Source organism: Labrus mixtus, chromosome 9 (genome assembly GCF_963584025.1).
Source record: "Labrus mixtus chromosome 9, fLabMix1.1, whole genome shotgun sequence".
NCBI lineage: Eukaryota > Metazoa > Chordata > Actinopteri > Labriformes > Labridae > Labrus > Labrus mixtus.
This window is the reverse complement of record NC_083620.1, coordinates 19,566,805-19,585,754: the sequence shown is the minus strand read 5'-3', so window position 1 is coordinate 19,585,754 and position 18,950 is coordinate 19,566,805. Positions and strand designations below refer to the sequence as shown.

Below are 18,950 nucleotides of genomic sequence, written 5' to 3'. Positions count from 1 at the left end.
TGGCTTGATAAACTATTTCTTAATAGTTGATAAAAAAACAGTTCTGGTCCAGTGCTGATGTTGACAATCCTCCTGGTCTAGTCTATTTTACAGTAATAAGCAGCAGGCATGAATTTGTTCAGTACTTCAGGGTTGACAAAAGCCACATTATGTGGAAGGGTTAGGGGTTATGGGTTAGCACTCACGTGTCGATTTAAAGTCATTTCCAAAGCACAATTTTCATGGCACACCATCTGTTTCAGGAAGCGCCACAAAACACCCAAAATGTTGCCCTGCGTCTCATTGACCTTCAGAAGGGTGCAAAGGTCTGGAAGAGCGATCCAATGTGCAAACATGGTCCATTTATGGACAGAAAGCCGTGGGACAAAGGTTTCATTTTCTGAAAGTGTTCCCACAGGCTCTTTTTTGTTGTCCAGCTGAAGAGGGGCTGTCTACCCTTTTTTTCTTTTTAATAAGTGATCCACTCTCTGTGGAGTCTTATCTACCAGTTACACAAGAAATATTGTCCAAAGTCTAACACATTTATTAGTTTATGACGGGAGGCAGAGTGTGATCTTTTCCGACATTAAAATAAAGTGGAATAGATGCTTTGCATTTTTATTTCCATGCAAAAGTATTACAATTTTGGAATGGAGAACAACAGACCAATTCATTTTCATTCTAATGAAATTATTTTTGTCTTTAAACATAAAGGAAAGTTACAGTCTCTTTTCAAAGGTTCTGCTTGTTTACTTCTGACAATTGAAAAAGCTGAACGGTTGGATTTATATACATTTTAACAGAGTCTTTAAAATGATTAATTTCTGTAAATTGGTTAAATTATTTGTGAAGATCAGCTGTTTTTTTGTTTTTGTTTTTTTAAGTGATTCCTATCTTTGGGTCTGGGTCTGTTGCATAGTGAATAGCATGCAGCATACAGCTCCGGGAAATGTTTTCAGACATCTGACAAAAGACATGTCTATTGATCTTGACAATAAGCAGTAGTTAATCTACTAAATAAACAAATAATTGTTTCATGTTTAGCGGTATTGACATGAACCCCCTGCAGGGCATGTCCAATGACTCCTCATGCTTCCTCAAACACACACTACAAACACTGACCTCATCAGGGACACATCCTTTGAAATGTGTGTAGAAGTGCGGTCCTTGTTTGTGTGGTCCTGCAGTTTGAAACCAACAGTCATTCTCAGTAAATATTTACTTATAATATGATCTCTATAAGTCAGATGTTAAGATTACAAAATATGAAAACAAACAAAGCTGATGTGTTGGCCATGTTTTTGCAGATCATCACCACTAAACCAAACATTTACAACGTACAATAAATTTAGTCCAATAAAAGGCAGAAACTGTCACATATGAGCAGCAGATAAAGCAGATAAAGCTTCTGCTTTAAAGTGACCGACGATGTTTCAGCTGTTATATAAAATAAGTACATCTTTTGTCAAGCTTTTAATCTCTTCATTTTGACGTAACTCTCGCTCCATTGATTTCCTTTGTCAAAAAAGAGACAACTTCAAAAGCACAATGCACTCCAGTAAAATAAATAAACCCCCCCTTCTGATTTCCAGCGCCTACACTGAGCAGAGCAATGTTTGTCACCTCAGGGCAAAGCAAACCTGTGTTCTGCTGCTGCTGAGGAGGAGGAGGAGGAGGAGGAGGAGGAGGATGGACAGCAAATGGCGAATAATGTAGAGTATCCAACACACAGTATTACTACTAGTCTGAGTCTATTGGGCATAATGGCTCCCCTCCTTCACCCGCGCAGCATGAGCACATTTTTAGACCACTATGCAACCAAAAACCAACAATAGCATTTCATGCTTGACAAACAAAATCCCCTATCACTCTACTCATGTTAGTACTCTGTCATTCGGAAATAAGGCAAAAAAACTCTAATCTGCATGAAAGAGGTTTTAGGACTAAAAGTGCAAAGGCACGGAGGGGTAAAATAACGAAAATAGCCCTCGTCAGAGCTCTCCATGCATCTTTATACCTCCATCTACCTGAAAAACAAGGAGACTAACCTGCTTTACACAGCCCTGTAGCTAGAAAGAAAATGCAGTTTCCAGTGGGACTTTTATAGGGAAGCATATAGAGCGCTGTCTCCACCTTAGGCAAAAGCCAACAACGTTCATTTGCTGCATCATGTGTGGTCAACAGACACCGGCAGACAACAGCAGGCGGGACCAGGGCTAATGCATCGCCTGCAGTCCCACCTGTCAGGCTCCCATTGTTGCCTTGTGACTGAAAATGTTGGCTCCATTTCCTCTGGATTCAGACTCATCCCGAGGAGGGCTTGGTACCTGTGCAGACCTGCTGAGGAGGGATCAGGTTGCAGCTTCCGCCCCTCGTCTGAGATTGAGAGGAGAGGACAAAGAACACAGAGCAGGACTCAAGAAGGAGGAAAAAATTGTCTTTTGCCTGCAGGTGTTTTTCTAGCCACTTGTGTGACAAATGGTTGGTCTGCAAAAGAAATGAAGGAAAAGAAAGAATCTTTCAAATCATAATGTTTTATGAACGCAGGATTGAAAGGCCCCCAAAACTTTTCCTTTTGTTCAAATCGGCTTCTTGTTATCACTTCTGGGGTCTAACGTTAAAGAAATATCTCTCTTGTCCTAGTTAGATCAGTTTAGCTATTTTCATCATGAGATTTCTTTTTTTTTTATTTTTTTATTTATTCCATTGGACTGACTCAAAGAGGGCGGGGCTTATCCCTACACTTAAAATCAAGTTTTCTTATAGTTTGCTTTCATCTTTTCACCAGAGACTTCCTGCATGCACAATTAATGTCTTTACGTAAGTCACATACCTTGTTTGCTTCTGACCTGTGATGTCCTACAATTCCCAGCATACCCGTCGACAATCCCCCCCGAGAACAGGTGCAAACACTTTGCGTCAGCTGTGGGTTTTTCAGGTAGGTGTGGAGAATAATAGCATGTGCACTAGAATAATAAGCCCAAAGGAAGCAGTGAGTCCTTTTCCACAGCTCAGAACACAGGATGCCTCTTGTGACCATGTTGCATTCTGGTCCATTAGGGACACCGTCAGGGCAATTTATCTCTTTTGCTGCCTACCTTTCCTCATTGTAATGACGGAAAGTGTGTCATCAAAAAGTTCCTGTTGAAGATTTATATTTTAAAGTGTTCCATTAAAAATCTAATGAGGCTGCGGTGGAAACGTCTCAACATGGAGTCAGGTTGACAGTGTTTGAGAAAGTATCTGAGGTAATAAGAAAAAACACAGCACCAAACAGGAAAACAGACCTCACACTGTCAGGTAGATTGCCAAAACCTTGTCTCATTAGCTCTTCCTGCACAGCAATCCTCTCATATAGCTAACAATATGCCGAATATAAGAGCAATGTGAAACTCTGCATCATTATTTGATAATAAAAAAGAGAAGGTTTTCAGCTGTAGGAAGCGGGGCATATCTTAAGGTTCACAGAATAAAGTGAAAACTGGAACAGATTCAATAACCTCTTGCATTTTTCTTTTTGATTAGCGAGTGAGTGTAATATGAGATTTTTTTATAAAAGAAAACTATTGTCAAGCACTTTCAATAAATGATGACAAAGTTCTTTTATTTAACTAAATCCCTCTAAAGATGCTGAAAACCCAATCAAAGCTGAAAACTTGGCTTTGATTAAACTCGAACTGTCGTCTGAAACTCCAGCAGAGCACTTAGAGAAAATTAACATCCGGGGAGGAAAAGTTAGTGCTTGATTTAATGGAAGCGCAAATAATGATAGTATAACCCTTAAGCACATACAATTAGGACGCAAGACACAGCTTATTACTCAAAAATATATGTGGAAAAGGTATTTAAAATCATCTTTATTCCCTGCAGCATTACAGGAAGTCTTTTTGCTTCATTGTCCTCGGGGCGAGACAGATGGGAGAGATAAAAGCATTTTACAAGGGGGGGCGATTATTACTCTAAATGACTTGCCATAGGGTTTCCTAGAAATTGATCTTGTGGCATGATCATTAGTCTTTCAAATGTTCTTCTCTGTACTCCCGACCACACGAGCGTCCTAAAAACCTCTTAAAACATGTCATAAATTGAGTCTGCAGATGAGCCGCACGAGTCCAGGGACTGCTCTTAAGACAGCCGGCCCGCAGGAGTGAGCCGGACGGTAAAGTGCACTCAGAAAATCCCGTCCATTATATTGTGAATTATGTATTTGAGGGGCGGAGGCCACGGCACCTGAGGGAAGGAGTGGTTGCGAGAGGCCTGTGGGTTAGACTTGAGGGCAGATCATAGGAGATCGCACAGTCCTGACTCCAAACATCCACCGAGAACTCCCATTAACGACGTGCCATTAAAGGCAGCATTAGGCCATTAACTAAGCACGCTACTTCCTACTCGTCCATTAACCCTTCCTAATGCAACTCAGCAGCTAACATTTTGGCAAAGACTCCACTTTCCAGGAGAGCTGGCATTACGTCACCCCAGTGTCTATGAATGTCAAAGATCGATTATGAAATCCAGTCTGAGGCTTGTGATGGATCTTAATGCCTCGACTATGTCACAATGACCGGGTTTATTCAGGTAAAAATATATAAAGAGTGTACGAAGAGATAATAAAGCTATTAAAATGTATCTATGTGAATCACTCGTTTACAGGGCAAAGTGGTTGTATCAAATGTTTTCAGCTATTAAAATGGGAACTTGAATCACTGCTGCATAGATTAGCTCATTTTAATTCGGTTTGTACAAATGATTGGACAACATAAGACTTAGTAAACTTGCTTTAAGGCGTCTAATAGGCTTTGACAGGCCAATCAGAGGATGAAAACCTTTAGACACTTTAAATAGCGATAAAACAGAGTCAAACAGGTGACCTTCAGTCTTAGAATAGAGTACATCTGTATCTATCATCATGGTCACCTTAATACATTTAACTCATCTATAGAACCAAATTGCTATTCAACACTCAACTTTTTTCGGCTGCCTATAAAATTAGCCCGGGAGTTTATTTAAAGTGTAGCATGTGTGCCGAGGAAAGAAAGGCAGAGGACTTATTAACTCTCCGTTCAACTCAGGAGTGTGATTAGAAGCCACTCGTTCAATCTTAATCATTTCTGAGTCATTTAAATGTGATAACTTTCTCATATGCCAAGAAGCCTTCAAACTTTAATAAAGTGGCAGATCCAAGGAGCTTTATTGAATTCGTCCTGCTCCCCGGTGCTTAATGAACAGCTCGTATGCATAGCAACAGCTCCGCTTCTTATCACAGAGCCTTTGAATTCAAGTTTGTCAATCTCGCAGTTACCGAACACCTCTCCTAAAACGTCTTTTTGAGGTTTAAGCTGTGTGTAAGCTTAATCTGAAGATTCTTTTTTTTTTTCTTATCTTTGCAGATCTGTTGAGGTTTTGAGCAGCGCCGAGCACACTTTGCTAATATTTACGGGAGAATAACACATTTACACCTTGTGTGTGTGAGTGTGCATGAAAGGCGACATAGCCCTCAAAACATCTTTTTCATGCTCGTAGTGTATTTTTCGCAGGATTTCAATTATCCTCAAAGGCCTACAACATTTAAGGCACCTGAATCTCACTCTAGCGAAGCTTCAATAACAAGTATGTGATCACATGCTTCCCTCATGCTTTTACTGGGTGTGAGATTATAAAGCGCAGCTATAAATGCACGGAGGGAACAACTTCCTGTTGAGGTCTCCTTTTTTTTAGCTCGTGTAATTACAATAAAGCGTCACCTTTTTCTCCAGGAATGACAAGGAGTAAAATCAACCCAATTCAAGCTTCAAATGCAGTCACACAGATAATACAATTAATGTTTACAGCCTTGTAAAATAAATGGAGGGGTTAAAGAGGTGCAGCAGATGGTGGGATGCTCCAGATGGAGACTTTTAACGGTGAGTAATGCTTTTCACCTAAGTGCCCTTTGAATCTGTGACACGTTTGAACTGATATCCATAAATCTAAATGCAGGAAATGAATCTTGGAGTTATTATAACGCTTTCATTTTTTCACCCCCCCCACCCACCCACCCACCCACCTCTTCCACCCTTTGCTCAGCCAGATGTGCTAATAGGAGCTACTCGAATATTCCTGACACATTCAAAACAACCTCCTTGACATCAAAGTGCACGGCGTTTCTCCTGGTCTCCTCAAGAGGTTTCACATCAGACAGGACAGATCTTTTTTTTTTTTTGCATACAGGCCATGAACCTGTCAGCCATGCTCGCCTGCAGCAGACTAACTTCTGTGTGAGTGTCTGCTCTCTGGATTATAGATAGAACAGAGTTTATAACCAATTTTTATGATAAGCCTGAGGGCGTGTTAGAGTCAAGATCACACACCCAAGATAAAGAGGAAGAGAGACACAATGGCATGGGAACAATAACTGATTAATCAATCCACAGACAATAACCACCTTTGATAATCCATTCACCGTTTACGTATTACCGCATATTAGTAAAACATTACCCCGGCTACAACCTCTAAGGATGTTGTGCTCTTTTCTGCTTTGTTTTTTAAAATAAATGTTAATTAAATAACTTTAGGCTGTTTGTAAAACAAAACAAACCATTTAAAGATGTCACCTTGGGCTCTCCAAATGGATGTGTAGCTGGGTTTTTTTTGGTGACATTTCTGAACTAATTAGTGAATTGAAAAAAAGGATAAACAGCAGATTATTTTGTAATTAAATTAAACCCATTACAAATCCTCATGTGTAACATTAGGGCTGCGACAAAATGACTTCCATAGCTATTAAAGTAAATAATAGTTTATTTTCCATTTGATCTTTTTAAATTGACAATTGCGGTCTCGAACAAAAATGAAATGCCTCCAACAGGCTTTGGGAGATAACACTTTCTCCATTTCATTCTCACTTATCTCTCCTTTTTCATTTTTGACAGGAATGCAGTTGGACAACTCATGAAAGTCAATGTTATATGAAGCCCTGGCTTAAAAAGTACAACCAAAGTCCTCATATTCTTTTACATTTGATGTACGAGAAGCAAGGAGGATCAAACTTGAAACACCCCCTCCAACTAATTGCACTGCTAGTGAATTACATGATTTCTTTTGTTTGGAGAATATAAGCCCAAGCTGGCAGCTACAGACTCCACTGTTTACTCAAAGTGCAATCTGCTTTTTGTTGAAGTACCTGCCTGCCTGCCTGTCTCCACCACAAGTGCTCTTATTTCCTGTTAAAGTGGCCCCACCCCATCCCTGCCCCCACGCCTCCCATCAAAGGGAAATCCTTTGAACATCTGTAGCATATTGGTCCTGGGGGAGCAGTTGTGTTTACTATTATACTTTTTGTAAGACCATATTACATTTGCAGTTGGTGCTTAAGGACACCAATCGAACCTGCCGCCCTGCTGGAGGTAAAGTGATCCTTTTTCTACACAACAAACCCACATGCAGCCCAGACCAGAGCGCTGGAATAAAGTGGGAGATGAATCAGCCCAAGGCCCATCATTTCTCTATGAGGGTAAACAAGAACGGATCCACTTATCGATCTTAAAGTGCTTCATTAGACGCTGCATGAGGCGAGGACTAATATTTTCCCGACACAAAATGGATGATAAATGGAAATATGTGCACCACTGACTGTGGTCTGAAAGTAATCTTTTGCTGTATTAATAATGTATGCCTTGTTAGGCTGTAAACAGAAGATAATAATAACAGGTAGATATTTTCATTTGTTCAGCAGATGGCCGCTGTAGCTTTCATCTCTGGTAATTGCCGCAGAGAGGCTGATACTTATACATGAGTTGAGCACTGAGTCATGTATGCTGTTGTGCAGCCATAATGACAGACCTGACCTTCTAACCCTTCACAGTGAAACAGTGCAGGAGACGCTGCCCATCCTAATAAGCACGGCAGCCTGGTTGGTATTAAAGAGGGCATGACGATTTCAAAGTGTGTCCTGCTTTAGCTTGTGGCTCCGGGGGGGCCTTAAAGCCTCCGCTGGCTAAACAGAGCAAAGCGCTGTGGGAGGAATACATGGAATGCAGATAGTACATACAAAGGATTATGTACCTGCTCACACATCAAATCTGTGTGGCTTCACATTTAATACCCACGGACCAGCGTCTGCTTTGATGGAGAGCTGTGAAAGGTTGGAGATTAACGCGGGCTGTCATATCCCTGAGTCTTCCTACAACTTCAGGACTTTCAGATTTACGTGGCGGGAATAACTGCTAACGTGATTTGGCTCAAAGGTTTAACTAGTGCACATCACCGTTTATGTGTATGATGAATGTATGCATTCTATTCAGTTTCATTATGGGACATGAATTCACCCTTGCCCAAAAAATATCCTTTGTCTTAGCAAGGTCACAAGTAGTGCTATCCTTCTTTTTTAACAAAAGAAAAACTGCTCTAAAAAGCACAGCTAGGTCTTTTGTTTGCTTCTGTAGGATGAGATAACCACTCTCAGATGTAACTCAGTTTATGTCACGGTCATCTAGGATGCACGGGTCCATCAAAAGGACTAATAATTTAATTAGTAGAGGCAGAAGAAAATAGATTTTCTCCATCCATCATGACATGAGGAGAAGCCACACATAAAGGTAAGTGCTTTTAACCACCCTGCCCAGCATTGCACATATTTAACCGCCTCCGTTCTGTCTCTTCCGCTGCGGTGAACTACAAGAAAATAAGAAGCCCTGCAGATCGAACTCATAGCGGAGCAGCAGAGAAAAACACCTCACTGCACAAAAACATAACAATGAGCGATAATGTGCCAACAACTCTTCTACCGCTTGGTTTGTATCTACTGAATATAAAAATATCTACAATGTGGCCAAAAGGAGTGCTCAGGAGTTAAATTCTCCACGGATAGACTACCCACCTTCCAGCAAACTGAGTCGACAAGCTGTTCAGAGAGGCCTCTTGAGAAGGTTCTACTGCTGGGTCAGACAAAAAGTCTAGAGCCCCGGGCTAAGACTCCCCCGAAAGACGAGGAGGAGGCTAAAAATCATAACTTAAAATAAAAAACACCCTGAAAATAATGAAAACACCATCTATGTGGTGGAAACAAAACACAATGTGTGTGTATACGTGTGGATATATTTTTACTCATTCTGCTAGCGGCATGGCTCTACTCATAGCAACACTGGCTATTGATTGTTACCAAGTGAAATAGCTCAACAAATACAAAATGAATTTGCCATTCAATTCAAAGACAATCAGCCCTGTTCAGAGATAACAGTCAGTTCATTATTTGTCGATAAGCTGAAAAGAGAGTTATAAAGTTGTTCTTTTCTAGACAGTGCAAATTTTTTAATTTGAAAAAAATTATTTGCAAATTCTTTGTTTTAGTTATCCACGCCCAAGGGAATGACAGCTTGTTTGTTTGCTAACAAGCTAAAATGATGAGCTTAGACATTTATAAAAGATAACCTGATAAACATCAGCATGTTGGCATTGTCACTGTTGGCATGTTAGCACTGGGCTCAAAGCACTAATTCATCAGTTTAAGTTCTGCTAGAATGTACCTCTGAAATGTAGGAAATAGGTAAACACAAAATCAACATGGAAATATATTTCAGCTTGATAGAACATACAATCTTGTGGGTGTTATGACCTGAGATATGCATTTAACTTACAGAGAACAAAAAGAGATAAAGTCATTCAAGCAAAATATCTAAAGAAACCGTCCTGAACAGAAAGTTAACAGAATTGTTCAAATGATTAGAAACCGCCTGGAGCGTAATTTCACCAGAATAAATATCCTGATAATAACTAACTGTGGCTGTGATGCTGTTTTGGTTTGGTTTGGTGTTTTTTTCGGTTTGATGTGTTGGCTGTGTTTATGGGACAACATGCAGTAGCAGGCAACTTCACAATAAGATAGGTAATCCTGAGATTTCCCCAGAAAAGAGCAGACATTGATATTCATTTCTCAGTGTCAAATTATGGGCTGTGTGACCCTGCGCCTTCAAATTAAGTCGCCATCATTACACGAGGAAATGATGTGTCATCTATTCTGTATCTACTTCTTGAATGGGGGATGATGAATGGTAGCATAATGGCTTATGACATCTTCATTCTTTCAAATTAAAGAGTTTCAAGTTAATTTAAGAATGTCCTCGCTCTGTAGAACAGCCGGACAGTCTAATCGACCATCTTTTATCTAGCAAAGGCCTTAGGTAGAAAGACTGAGTTTGATCTTACTGTTCAATGTTTGTACTCTTTTTTTTTTTTTTTGGACTATTCAGCAGTCGAGTCAGAGTAAAATCAGAGTGATCAATGTAATTTCTTTGTGCAAAGAGTATAAGTAAGTGCAAAAGTCAGTATTTAAAATGCACCAGTGGGATGTGTAGTGTTTTAAAATTCCCCCCAGGAACATTATGCTTCTTGACCTCTTAAGGCATCCTATTACAAAATTAAGTATTGCATCCAATTACCAGACAAGCATCTCTTCACCTTCCTCTTGAGGTCTGGCAATGGAACAGTTGAATACTTAACAGCAAGGAGGAGCATCTTCACATAAAATATCCAACACATTCACCAATCAGACTTCAGGCAAAGCATTGCAGGCCGGTAATTGCCACCTCAAAAGTCCCCACTTGAATGACATTGAGTTTGAGGAAAAGAGCTCCTCTGACGCGGATGCATTTTGTTCAACAACAGGATTGTGTGAATAATAAAATATCTGTTATGAGGGTTACATTTCTTTCCACTTACCCATGGCTTCAAATAAGTTGAAGAAAGTACATGCCCCAGGGCTAAGTGTTCATGGACAGGAATGTGAATATGTCTGGCTTTCATAAGGGAACAGGAGAATTCATTTTACATGAACAGTTTAGATTAAGGCTCGCTTCGAGACCAGGTCAATAATTTTAAGTCATTTTCATATGCAGTTCATGTCATCCCTAGGACATATACAAGGCACAATCCAATGAATACTAATCATGGTTTACAATATGTCGGCCTATATTTCCCTATCGCATCATCTCAAGTACTGCATATTCGCCAAAAGTTTCTATGCAGATGAAATTCACTGTTCCATTGGCATTGATACTTATGAATATAATGTAGCATTTTACTACTTTGTGGTTATTTATGTCTAGTATTAATCTGTACCTTTTAGAACAACATTTGAAGCGTTGGCTGTAAGCTAACTATGACAGCTGTTACATGTAAGCTTACTGTTTCCAGTTTTTATTGTTAGCTTACTATTTATCTCAAATGTTTACATTTAGATAGACAGTTTTAAGTGTTAGTTTTAAGGAATGATTCAATTAAATATTTGCATTGTTTAATTTTTCTTGACGTTTTAACCTAGGCTACATTTTAGCTGATTATTTGAGCCGTTTATCGAGTTAACTGTTTTATTCAGGTTTGTATTCATAAAAAAAACTGTTTAATTGGCTTCCCGTTTTTCATGTCCATAAAATAATTGTTTCATTTACAACTAAATTCCATACTAACTAAATAAACCATATATCCATTAATGTAACAATATCAAGAAACAGTGTACAGTTGTAATGTCCACACCACATTGATTGTTTTGAGGTAGTGGTGGTAATCATAGAGTAGTTTTGCTAAATTGGAGCCATTGTTCCATGACTTTTTGAAAATGTTGCCAAACCTGTTTTAGTTTGAAAATCTGTGGTTGCATTTTGGTGTGTCCAGTACTGAAACTCCACCCTGGCGTGTGTGTGACTAATGCAGAAATTACACAAAATGGCTGCAGTTTTTGTTAGGTTAAATTAGGTTGTGTTAGCTTTAGGAAGATCATTTTAGACCAGGTACCCAGACACACATACTTGTCAAACTGTCAACTCTGTTAAATTAAGTGAGCTTATCCACAGTCCACATACTCCCTGGTAGCTTCATGAGAACTTTACAACAAAATAACTTCCATTGTAAGAAAAAGAACCCCCAAAACCAACCATAATTTGAAATTTCATGACAGGCAGGTGCAAAGTAAGAGAGTAGGTTTGGGCTTTTCTTTCCCCTATGACTATGTAATAGACTTCCATTGTGCTCTTGTCTAGTCCCACGTGTGTTGATACATTGATGACCCAGAGAAGCCGGCCAACCATTTAATCCTCTATCTTGTATCCTATTTTGATACTGACAAAATGGCAGGCTTTTAATTCCAATCAAAGAAACACTCAGGCTATCCCCCTGTGAGAAAGTGTCTCCCTGAATAAGAACTCCTGTCTCCTGCAAGTTCAACCCGAGCAGCGTGTAATCAAAGATAGCTTCAGGCAACAGAGACTGTTGCTGCTATGAAGGAAGGATGGTGGACATCAGCGCTACACAAAGAAATAGCTTTTAAAATGGCAAGAATGCGAGGTCAAATGTGGACACAAGACTGTTCTGTTGCGTCCCAGTACGTAACAGAGGGCCGAGTGATGTTTCATGAATCAAAAATTGCTAAACAGTGTCTGAATGAATGGGACAGCTAGTCAGTATTGCTAAAGAGCTTTGGAACCAACAGAGGATGATTCAGAAATGAACTAAAAGAGAAAAAACTTAAAAGTATTTTTATTATTTGGGCCTGGGGCTTGAACTGGATGCTTCACCATTTGCACAAAAGCTTGACTTACTTCCATGAACCTTAGACAAAGTCAAAATAAAGGTTTAAAACAAAAGCAGCCCCCTGTCCTCCCACTTGACTCTCATAAATGAGCAGAAATAATGATTTGGGGGAGTGCAGACATAAATATCAAAGGTTCAACAGTGACCCCTCTTTGTAGGTCAGGAGGAGCCCCTGCTGCTGTCGAGAAAGGACTAATGTTACTTTTTTTAAAATCTATAAGATACATGTTAATGAGATAAAGAAGTTCATTAAATGTGATTCACAAAAAACAAAGGGCTCTTAAGCACACGCCTCCGGCTTTCCATACACATGCCCCTTCATGGTATATTCCCCTAATATTCTCTGAAGTCAAATAATTACCATCACAGTTAATGGAGGCCTCTCAAAGAATTCATTAACACGCGGCAATGACTCTAATGGAGAATTTGAACAAAGATCCAGGCCCCTGTTGGAGCTGGGTGTGGCCACAGGCTTTTCATACGGAGGAGAGATGCTTCCCCCACACACACCCCTCCTCCCTCCCTCCGTCAGGTTGCACATGTGAGGTGCGGGGGACAGGCAGCAGCTTCTCTGTGCCCTCTCAGAGGGGTGTGTGCTGTTCCATATTAATGACAAAGAGAGGAGCGGGAGCAAGAAGTCGCAATCATACACTCATTTGTTTAAAAAGAGCCCGCCTCACAATACAGTCGGCGGGAGTCCACAGGAATCTAGTGAAAGCTGGAGACTGCTTCAATGACAAAAGACAGAAACAACTGCACTTTTTTGTCCCTGAAACAAGGGCCGCCCGATTCCAGAGTGCTGCTGGTCTTTCACCAAAACCAAGGATACCTTCATGCATTTCAATGGGGGTATTCCTGCATAAAGAAGGAGGCACTACTGCATAGCACACTCATCTCTCTCCTGTTGTTAAGCCGTTCTTTATGGCTGAAACAATAGAGCTCTGGGCCTTCCCCTTGGATAACAAATAAACCATTATTTTGCATGGCAGAGCGAGAAACCTGTGTGCAGGAGGTAGAGTGAGAATATGGCAAAGAGAAAACTTGAGATATTAGTCTGTCTGATGACAAATTGCAATGCTTTACTTTCACTTGTAAATGTCCCCCCCCCCTCTCAATATAAACAGGAAGACTGCAAAAACAACACATATAAAAGTCAATATAGCCCTGCCTCCTTTAACCTGACCGGCAAATTACTCAACAACAAAAAAACTGACAGCCAAAGAGGCAATTTTAAGAGAGATTATAAGAATTGTATACGTCTCACACTCTGGCTCTAGAAGTGGGGCAAGCCAATCACCAAAGTGTAATTAAGATTCACTTGCTCCTGTTTTACTGATAATCCTGTGTGTAAAACTGTCACAGGCGAACAAAAGGTCTTTTTTTTCTCACTGAGTCGTTGCCTGAGAGTGATTACTTTTGCCACACAAGTCTTTTCATTTTCTCAAGGCAAAGCCTCTCATTCGTCTCCCTGCTCCCTGAGTCCAGCTGAGAGGGAATTGCTCTCTGTGACATGTAGGAAACTCAGCATGTTCATGTGGTAGCCGATATTTTTCACTGTTTGTCGCTAAATCTAACTTAAAGATGAGGTTATGGGTGAGAAAGGAGGATTTGGAGATTATATTTAAGAAACTAAAACAATTTTAGAACTTTTGGTACACACCGACGTCCTCTTAAAGTTATATTCAAGTCAATAATGGAGTAAAAACGTCGACATTATCATTTGGCGTAATGAGAGTGGTGGGAGAAAAACTGCTTTTCTTTCAACAACTGCACACACAAACAGAGACCATAAAGGGACACTTGCCCCCTTCATGGCCCTAAAAACCAACATTACTCCACCTGTTTAGTGTCCCTGCTGGGGATGTGTGTGTTTGTGTATGTGCACATGCGTGGGTGGGTGGGTGTAAACCACTTTAACCCATGCAGGGGTGCAGGGCACACAAATACTAAGAGAAAGAAATTCTTAATGCATGTCTAAATTCAGCTGTGTTACATAAGAATGACATTTTTGTGGATTGATACTGGTATTCAAAGAGCATGGATGTGCCAACATTTTCCTAAAGTCCTACTTTATACATGCAGGCCTAAAGTAAAGGTAACCATATGCATTTGTTATAAGCATCAAGTCTCTTCTTTGTGAGTTGACCTCATTTCTAGTAAAAACTCTGGGTTTCCAAAATGTGTCTCCTCTCACAAAAGTAGAGCAGGTAAATGATCGACTCTAATCTGAGATTTCAACAATTTAGACTTGCACTAAAACCTCTTTGCTCTTTTTAAGAGGTTATGTAATAGCACGGTTTTAATTTCACAAGACCTGCAGGTTACTTTTACATCGCTCAGATCTTCATTTCTATTTTCAGTTCTATGTCATTTAAAGCTCTAGTTAGGATGTGAGTAGTTCATTAAGCTTGATCCTCACATTGCAGGCTATAAAGCAGTGCTGCTAGGGGCGCTGCGAGGAATTCTGCACCCCCTGATGGGAAGTGACACAGGGCTCCCCTCCCCAATACTGCTTAAATTTACAGTATGGCCATCCCTGAAAGCAGCATCTCTGCCTTCTGCTCACATATCTTTCATATTCTGAGGAAGACATCACATCAAACACACCCAAACAAAGTAATTCTCATATTGAACATCTGTTTCATTCATATATCACTCGCTTGGGTGACTCATTGCAATCTGTCTGTCTACACAACACAGGATCTTCTTAGTAGAAACACGAGTTTAGTAAGTGTGTGATGGCACAAAAGATTCCACTTCACACTCTTCTTTTCTAAACACAGGACTCAGGACAGAGAGCCCTACAGAGCCTCTTGAGGGACATTTCGTGCTGCCAGATTTGGGTTAAGCATCCAGCAGGATAATGAGATGTGTAGATATCCCATTGGGGCTATTTTAGGCATTTCTGTTATATGAGAAGAACTTTCGATTAATGGGAGGTTTGTTCCCTTTGTTAGCGTAAGATCTTTTGCAGCCCAATTCATTATTTTAAATCCTGCAGATTCTCTTATTCCCTCAGGTATTTGTGCATTGACCATTCAGATGGTCAAACTTGCTTTCATAATTCAGTTTGGCTCTGTTGCTGGCAAGCGAGCCATTTGCAAAATTTGATCAAGAAATAACAATTTTAAGGGAGGGAGTATTAAAGTGTAAAAAGTGGGCAAGAGATGCTGCATTTTTATTCAAAGCCATGGTTCGCCTGAGTTGCCATACTTCTCATGACTGCATCTGAATTTTGCATGAAGGGATACAATACATTGCAAGTCACAAAGAAATCTCAGTTCAAAGAAGAAACAAGCTCAAGCAGTCTCGAAAACATCAAGAAGAAACCGCCTATAAACAAGGCGAGCCACGCACAAGCCCACAAACACAGTAGCACACAATCCCACATGTATCACAAGTGTACTTTTCCCTGCTCATTAACATGAAAACATCCGAATGACAAGTCCGTACACAACCCAGTTAAAGATGAAAGGCTGGAGAGTGAATCCAGCTCAGGTGAAATTGGGTGACCCCCCACACAAGATTAGTCCATTAGTGAGTGGGAGAGCCCTGCTCGCCCGACAAGTAATACCAGCTGTGACACCGAGCGCTGCCTGTCTGTTCAGGAGGAGGGGGGCTAGGGTGGTGGTGGTGGGGGAAGGGTGGAGACAAGGGAGTGAACAAAAAAAAAACAGATGCATCTTTTTTTCTAGACTGTTTGTTCTAAAAGGAACCCAGGGCTGTGTTTTTCTTCGTCTATCCTGCTGTCCCTGACTTCTTGTGGCCTTCGCCGAAGCCCTGCCAGCTGAAGCTTCTTCATCTGTTCAAACACAATAAACACGGGCCTGTTTTTTATTACCAGTATCGACACACTTTTATTGAAAATCCCAAACTCAATAAACCCTTTCAGTTAGATTTTACCCACACTGATCAAATTGAGAAATAATCAGGAGTGCTTCTGTGTCTGTCAGGGGGAAAGTCGCAGGGTTTATCTTGGAGAAGTGACCATCTGTTGTGTAAGCAAACACACACATGTTATGGCCATCACTCCAGGCGGCACGTCTGCTAAACACACAGAACTGTGGACAGCCATAAAGTGTAACCTCATTACCAACTCAGTGCACTCTTTTCCAGTCTCAAGCACACGGCACTGCAGAGGCAGGGCGCTGTAAAAACACCTTAAAAGGGCCATTCGTTTCCTCTCAAATAAACCACCTGAGCCTGACTGATAGGTGCTGTGTGGTGTTAATTTACAACAACAGGCGCCACCGTAGTGTGACGACGCTGAAAGCAGTACAGTGGGATCAACCTCTCCGCCCCTTTCTTTTCCAAGGGGGTCCTCTGAGCTTATGTACAGCTTTGCTTAATGGCCTGGCTGAGTGATGGGAACACATGGTTTTTACCTGTTGGCCTGACCGAGCAGACAAGGAAACACACAGAATAAGAACACAAGAATAGATGTTCTCAAAAAACACTCCTGTCCTTGTTTCATCAGTGCCAGGGACGGAATAATCTGTTTTTCCAACTTATATTCAATCACCACTTAAAGCAAAGTAACTGCATTCAATTTCTAACCAAAGAACCAAATTACACTGCTGAAACTCAGAGGCATTCACTTGTACAATCCATTACACATCCACGTCCAAAATGAGTCCTCTCCTATGTGTAATTACTAGAGGGAGCCTGTCAGGAGCTGTTTCCCCAAACCAAACAGGCAGACTATAATTACAATAAATCAGACAGGATGTGAAGGCAGCATCATTATGCCCAACAGCCTGCATGAGCGGGACAGAAAACTAACAAAAAATTTGGAATCATGATGACATCATGGCAGGAGCACATGTGAAGAATGGGTGATGATGACCACCTCCCTCACTGCATGCCTCTCCCATCTTCTGGGGGGTTCAGAGAGAATGGGGGTGGCACAATGGACAATATTTCATGTCACACAGGCGATTTAGACACGGAAAAGTCACTTTTTTATGGACATAAACAGACCTAATATTAACTATTAACTCAGTAAAGTTAAAGGAAGCTGCGTAACTAGCTTGCTTTTTTATAAACAAATTATTTTAAGGATTTGATATACAATTTAACCCACGGGGGGAAAGTGGTTACTGCATTATATGTGGATAATAAGCCTGCTCAAAACAGATAGACGATAAATCTGCCTGTTATTTGTAATTACTAGCCTATAGGAAGAATTAATAGATTTAAATGTAACCCAAGCCACCTGTGACGACAAAAAAAAAACATCAAACAGAGCCGCCACGACTTTATAAAAGACGAGTAACAAGAGCCGTAACTGACTAACCAACTTATATAACTACAAACCACCCCAGTCTCTTTAGCACTTCTCCCGGGAATGTGCTCGATAACCCGGGCTGAAGTTTTAGGTGGCACCTGCTGACACACTGCTGAGTACCCACCCCCCCACCCCATATGTACCTGCGGCTCCGGAGCACGAGCGCACCCCGCGTGAAACCCCGCCACGCTGGCAGGTTAATGAGACAATAGCTTACCTTGGCAGAGGAAAGCGGTGACGAGGAGGGCAGACACGCAGCTGGCGGACAACAAGTGCATCCTCGCGACTCTCAGGTCCTCAATTTGTTTCAGAGGTGCGTGATAAACCACTTGGTAGAGGTTTTTCTTTTTGTTAGAGGTGGTTTTGATTATAAATGGTCCTCGCGAGCCTCTGCTACCGGAAAAGACAGTTTCAGTTCAGACTTGGCTCTTCTCTCAACGTGGCATGTGCTCACTAACACGCGCTCGCATCAGTTCTGGAGGAACAGGTAATTGCGAGGGGCACACAGACGAGCGCGAGGGCGGGGAATGCTATCTGTAGCCCCGCCCCTGACCCCCTGCCCAACCCCCACCCATCCCACCCCCTCCCTACTATCCTCCCTAGCAGAACCCCCCCCTCCCACACACACACACACACCCCACCCCTTCTCTTGAGACCCCCCCTCAGCTTACCCCCTATGTCCCCCCTCTTCTCCTCCCACTCACTCTCTTTACTCTCATCTTCTCAACTCCTCTCTTTTCCTTCGTCAACCACACACACACACACACACACACACACACACACACACACACACACACACACACACACACACACACACACACACACACACACACACACACACACACACACACACACACACACACACACACACACACACACACACACACACACACACACACACACACACACACACACACACACACACACACACACACACACACACACACACACACACACACACACACACACACACACTCACTCACTCACTTCATACACACACGCACACACACAAAAAGGAGGGAAACCTTCAATCAAGCAGCACCTCAGTCTTGTTTCGTGCAGGAAAAGAAAACAGCTCTAGGAAACAAAACACTAATCCTCTAACCTGTATTAAAAGCCTTATTGA

The 18,950-nt window shown here is 41.3% G+C and overlaps 1 protein-coding gene across 2 annotated transcripts in view; it reads right to left on the bottom strand.

Moving 5' to 3' along the window:
- The window catches only part of LOC132980527 (CD166 antigen homolog A-like), a 36,043-nt gene extending 17,731 nt beyond the window's left edge, over window positions 1-18,312 (bottom strand). The window contains exon 1 of one of the 2 annotated variants that reach the window (XM_061046723.1): window positions 18,042-18,312. In XM_061046723.1, coding sequence (XP_060902706.1) covers window positions 18,042-18,102 — 61 coding nt within the window. In that variant the 5' untranslated portion in view covers window positions 18,103-18,312. The remainder of the gene's footprint in view (window positions 1-18,041) is intronic. The other variant, XM_061046722.1, reaches the window with a different exon arrangement.
- Window positions 18,313-18,950: the final 638 nt, after the last annotated feature.